Source organism: Chelonoidis abingdonii, chromosome 6, assembly GCF_003597395.2.
Source record: "Chelonoidis abingdonii isolate Lonesome George chromosome 6, CheloAbing_2.0, whole genome shotgun sequence".
NCBI classification, from domain to species: Eukaryota; Metazoa; Chordata; order Testudines; family Testudinidae; genus Chelonoidis; species Chelonoidis abingdonii.
Window position 1 is genome coordinate 37,440,042 of NC_133774.1, and position 4,996 is coordinate 37,445,037.

Consider the following 4,996-nt stretch of genomic DNA (forward strand, 5'->3'; position numbering starts at 1 on the left):
AACTCCGCCAGCCCCCGTGCCGCCCCCGGAACCCCGCTGCCGGCCTCCCGTCTCCGGAGGGAGGTTACCGGGCCGGCGGGACCAGCGTGAGCGGCCTCCCCGCGGCGGGGCCTCGCAGCAAGCCGGCCGGACCCCAGCGCCCCTGCCCGCTTTCCCCGCTCACCTCCGCCATATTGGGACCGCTCGGGCTGAGCAGTAGCGCTGCGCCAAGTGCCCGGATGGGGCCGCTAAGCCAATGGCAGCCGGAGCCGGAGCTGAAGCCGCAAACGGCTGGGGAGGGAGAGGAAGAGGGGAGGCCGGCGAGGAGGCGGCGCAGAGCCGGGGGCAGCCCCCAGGGACCCTCCTCCTGTCCTCTCCAGGGTCTGCCCCCACCCCGTCATAGAGGGCGCTGGGCGCTCCCCACCCCACAGCACAGGGGGCTGTCCCGGGACCCCCCCACCCCATCGCCAGAGGGCGCTGGGCGCTCCCCACCCCACCACACCGGGGGCTGTCCCGGGGCTCCCCACCCCGTTGCCAGAGTGGGGTGGGGAGGGCCCAGCGCCCAACACACGGGGCTGTCCCGGGACCCCCCGTCCCATCGCCAGAGAGTGCTGGGCGCTCCCCACCCCACCACACACGGGGCTGTCCCGGGACCCCCCGCCCCATCGCCAGAGAGTGCTGGGCGCTCCCCACCCCATAACGCAAGGAGCTGTCCTGGGACCCTCCTGACCCATCTCTAGAGGGTGCTCCCCACCCCACAACACAGGGAGCTGTCCCAAGACCCCTCGCCCCATCCCCAGAGGGCGCTGGGTGCTGCCCACCCCACTACACAGAGGGCTGTCCAGACTTCTACCCCATCCCAAGAATGCATTCCCCAGTCCACAATACAGGAGCGCTGCACAGCAACCTGTATCTCATCTTGAGAGGGTGCTGCATACTATCTATCCCACAAGGGGGGCTGCTCACGTACCCTCCTGAGAGAACACTCTTCACCTCACAGTAGAGAGGGCTGTCCAGATTCCCCCTAGCCCATTCAGAAAAGCAACTTTCCATCCACTATATGCAGGAAAACTGCCCAGGCATCTGGAGAAGAGAACGGCCCTCCTGTCTTCTACTGTGTGATGCATTGAGCAAAGTCTCCTTTGCACTTTTCCTGGGTAAAGCACAAACACAAATGAGTGCTGCTCAGGGGCATGTGCTTGGGGTAGGAGATGCATATAGGTGAGTGGGAAAACACCACCAATTTGGTCGACTTAATGTACCCTCTCTACACACACGCATGTCATACATCATTTTAAAGCTTATTAAGTCTACTTTAAGATGAGATATGATGTGGAGCTGTAAAGTGATGCCATTGCCATAAAAAAAGAAATAATGACACCATCAACACATTAAAATGACTACTTTCAACTATTTGCATTCCTTCGTATTAATGTAATGACTCCATGTATCATTTCAAGACATGAAATTGGATTTTTGTGACCTCAAAGCATCACAACAATCTAAAGGGTGCAATGAAATCTAATAATAAATTTATATAGGTGTCATTGAAATATAATAGCACTGGTGACATTTTTAGTCAACATCATTATCATCAGCAAATTCCCCAGATTCAAAGGCACTGTATATTTTTTCAGGGAGATTTAACATGTCAATAATGTAGTCTGGTATCTACATGGTTTAGTTGTGTGTGTGTGGCAGAAGTTTTTCACTCATCCTCTCACTTTGCACAGACATTTAGAAGTAGTATCTACATAACCTGGAGAAGATGATCCCAGAACTTGAATGCAGGAGATGGGATATACCCCCATATTTGGACTCCTTGTGGCACCTTAGAAACTAACAAATTAATCTGGGCATAAGCTTTCATGGGATATAACCCACTTCATCAGATGCAACAAATAAAATAAGCTTATGCCCAAATAAATTTGTTAGTTTCTAAGGTGCCACAAAGACTCCTCATTGTTTTTACTGATACAGACTAACACGTCTACCCCTCTGAAACCTACCCCCATATTTGAAATTTCTCCAATAGTGGTAACATATGCTGAGTTACAGCATCATTAAGCTCTTTAATGATGTTTGCAAACTCAAACACCTTTTGAGTGTCAGCCAATATTTGTCAGACAAATGCTGGAATTACTTGAGTACCTCCTCCCTGCTCTATTCCTGAGGGATTCTGCACCAAAAAAATAAAAGTTCTGCACACAATATTTTTAAATTCTGCAAGTTGTATTTGTTGATTAAATAAATGTGGCAGCTCCAGCATGGCAATGAGGAGTAGAGGCCACAGGCTGCACGGAGGTGGGAGATCATCCTGCAGCCTCCCCTCCCCTCTCCGGGGACACAGACTCGGTGGTGCAGCTGCATCCAAATATGACACAGCACAAGGGCCAGGCCTGCCCCAGAAACACCCTGGGGCCCTGCCTCTCCATGCCAGATGCACCAGGTGTGGGCCAGCAGGCTTAGCATGGCAACATCCAATGGTGGAGGGGCTTAGTATGGGGGGAATCCAGGTGTTGGGTGAGAGTGTTCTGTGTGGGGCAATCTGGGTGTGAGCAGCTCTATGGGGCATCCAACTGTGGGAGGGATCTGGATGTGCAGGGGCTCTTTGGGGTGTTTCAGATGCAGGGACAATGGAACTCTGCAGAGGGGTCCAGGTAAAGATGATTGGGGCTTAGCAAGAGGATCTGAACTTAGCAGGGGCGAGATAGGACTTGGCAAGAGGGTTCGGGTGCTGGGGGAATGGGCTTATGGGATAGGAGTTCAGGTGAAGCTGGTTGGGGCTTAGTGGGATTGGGATCAGGATATGGGGGCGGCTCATCAGGGTGGCTCAGGGGCAGGGAATGTGGGGCTCATTGGGGGTGGGGATTTGTGTGCAGGGAACTCAGAAGGGATGGTCTGAGTGTAGGGGTGGGGGACCCGATGCAGGAGGAGGTGAGGCTCGGCAGGGGTGGGTGGGTGCAAGGGGACTCAGGATGCAGGGGGTGAGGCTTAACGAGGTGGGGAGTTTGGGCATGGGGGGCTGAGGCTCGCTGAGGGCATCTGGATATGGGTGGGTCTGGAAGCACAAGGATTGGGCAGATGGGGGAGCATCTCTCTGTACAGGGACCCAAAGACAACTCATGCCTGCTGAGAGTGGGGAGGCACAACCCTGGAACAGCTCAAGTTATGCCCCCTTGCAGCCCCTCTCCTCCTGGAAAGCAGCAGCTCCTCTGTGCAGCTCCTAGCTGTTCTGCTGCCTCTCCTGGAAGAGTTAAAGCGGGGGTCCCTCCTGTAGCTCTGCTCGCTGGCTCAGCTGTTCTCCAGGGAGGGCACCCAGCCACACCATGTGACTGAGCAATCTGGGGGGGCATGTGACTCCACATGCTCCCCACACACATCAGCCCCACCCCATGCAGCCACCAATCCATGGTCTGAACCACATGCTGGGGTCCTAGAGCTGCTGACATTTCCTTCCATTTCAGGATTATAGTATAGACTGTGACCATGTCAACTGATTTGGCATCCAAATAGATGCTTATGCAATTGCTTTGGAGGAGTTCTTAGTTGCAAACTTGTGGCTGAAATCATGTGTGTGGACATCATTTGGTATTGGTAATACCTCATGTTGTAGTAGTCTTAAAAGACACCAGGGGAGATCTCAAACAGCATTCATATGTAGGTGATGTTTATTTTCTCAAGTACTTTTTCATGGCGAGTTGGTTCTAGATGTGTTCTAAGTTTTTCAAGTGCTGAACAGTGAGTAAGAGACGGATTGCCGGGGGTGAGTAAATGACCTTTCTTTCCCATGCTTCTGTGATAGTCCACCATCAGAAGAAATATCTTCAGACTTTTCTTGAAATACCACTGTAGCCATTGAATGAAATGTATTCTTTCCATCAGTGGTCTATATACTGACGTCTATATTATCATCTCCTTCATGGATGGGATTTCCATGAACTTGAAGTAGTACAATTCCATTTGGAATGAACACTTCTCCCCGGAGTCTTTCTACTTCAGGTTTTGCAGCACTAGTAACGAACCCTCTCAGCCCATCATAATTTATGCAGAATCCATGAAGGTGTGGTATGTCAGTTAAATTGCGAGACCCAAATTCATGGCATAGGTGTGCAGCAAGGCTTTTGTGCAGTAGCGTCATAATTTTGGAATTGTTAAATACTATGCCCTCTGCAACTCAGAGGTACCTTCACTGAACGTCTCCTGAAAGATGATGCTCATTGCTGGCTGAATTACATGCTTCTTTATCAATTAAAGGACAAACTTCTGCATCAATGGGGCACAAAAATAGCTGACCTCTTTAAACTATGATCACCTGGCTTTGGATAATATTCTGAGGCTTTCATTTTGGCTATTTCAGACCAGGATTGAAGCGGCATTATACAAAACCATGTATTTATTTGAAAGCTGTTTATCAGGCTCTTTCGCGAGAAGAATATCCAGAAAACATTTGCATGACTTAACTTCCTGCTTCAGAAACTAGCAGTTTAGATAGTACTGTATCAACTATTTGTATTGCACTGCACAGAACAAAGGTAGACTTGCTTAGTCCATGCTATGCATGGAATGAAATTGTAGAACCATAGTGTTTTTCTGATCTTGCCCGTAATTTACTAATGGAATAGCTTGCAGTTTCTATGTCTCTGGGAAGCAGGGCTTTATATCTTTGTCACAGTTTTGACAGAAGAGCCTTCTTGTTGTACATAAGATTGTCTGTCTCTTCAATCAGCTGATAAAATGCAGTATCCTAAGGTGACTGTATTGTTGCAGTGTAACTAGATGGTTTTGGTTAAAGAGATTTGCTTTTCTCAAGTAGAAAGGTATGTTGAGTGATAAACTGTATCCTTAGCAATCATGTCTTCCACAGATATCCTATGCAACATGTCATCATCTGCTCTTTGAAGTGCTACCTCCATTAGATTGGTTGCTCTCTCAAATGTTTCTATTATATGAAGTTTCTTATCTGCCTTGTGTGTTTTTTCTCAAGCAAACAATGCAACAGATCAGGACTAGAGGT

The 4,996-nt window shown here is 49.8% G+C and overlaps 1 protein-coding gene across 2 annotated transcripts in view; it reads right to left on the reverse strand.

The window, feature by feature from the left end:
* Nucleotides 1-221, reverse strand: part of MIER3 (MIER family member 3) — a 35,434-nt gene extending 35,213 nt beyond the window's left edge. For both annotated transcript variants that reach the window (XM_075066957.1, XM_075066955.1), the window contains exon 1: nt 164-221. In XM_075066957.1, coding sequence (XP_074923058.1) covers nt 164-172 — 9 coding nt within the window. In that variant the 5' untranslated portion in view covers nt 173-221. The remainder of the gene's footprint in view (nt 1-163) is intronic.
* Nucleotides 222-4,996: the final 4,775 nt, after the last annotated feature.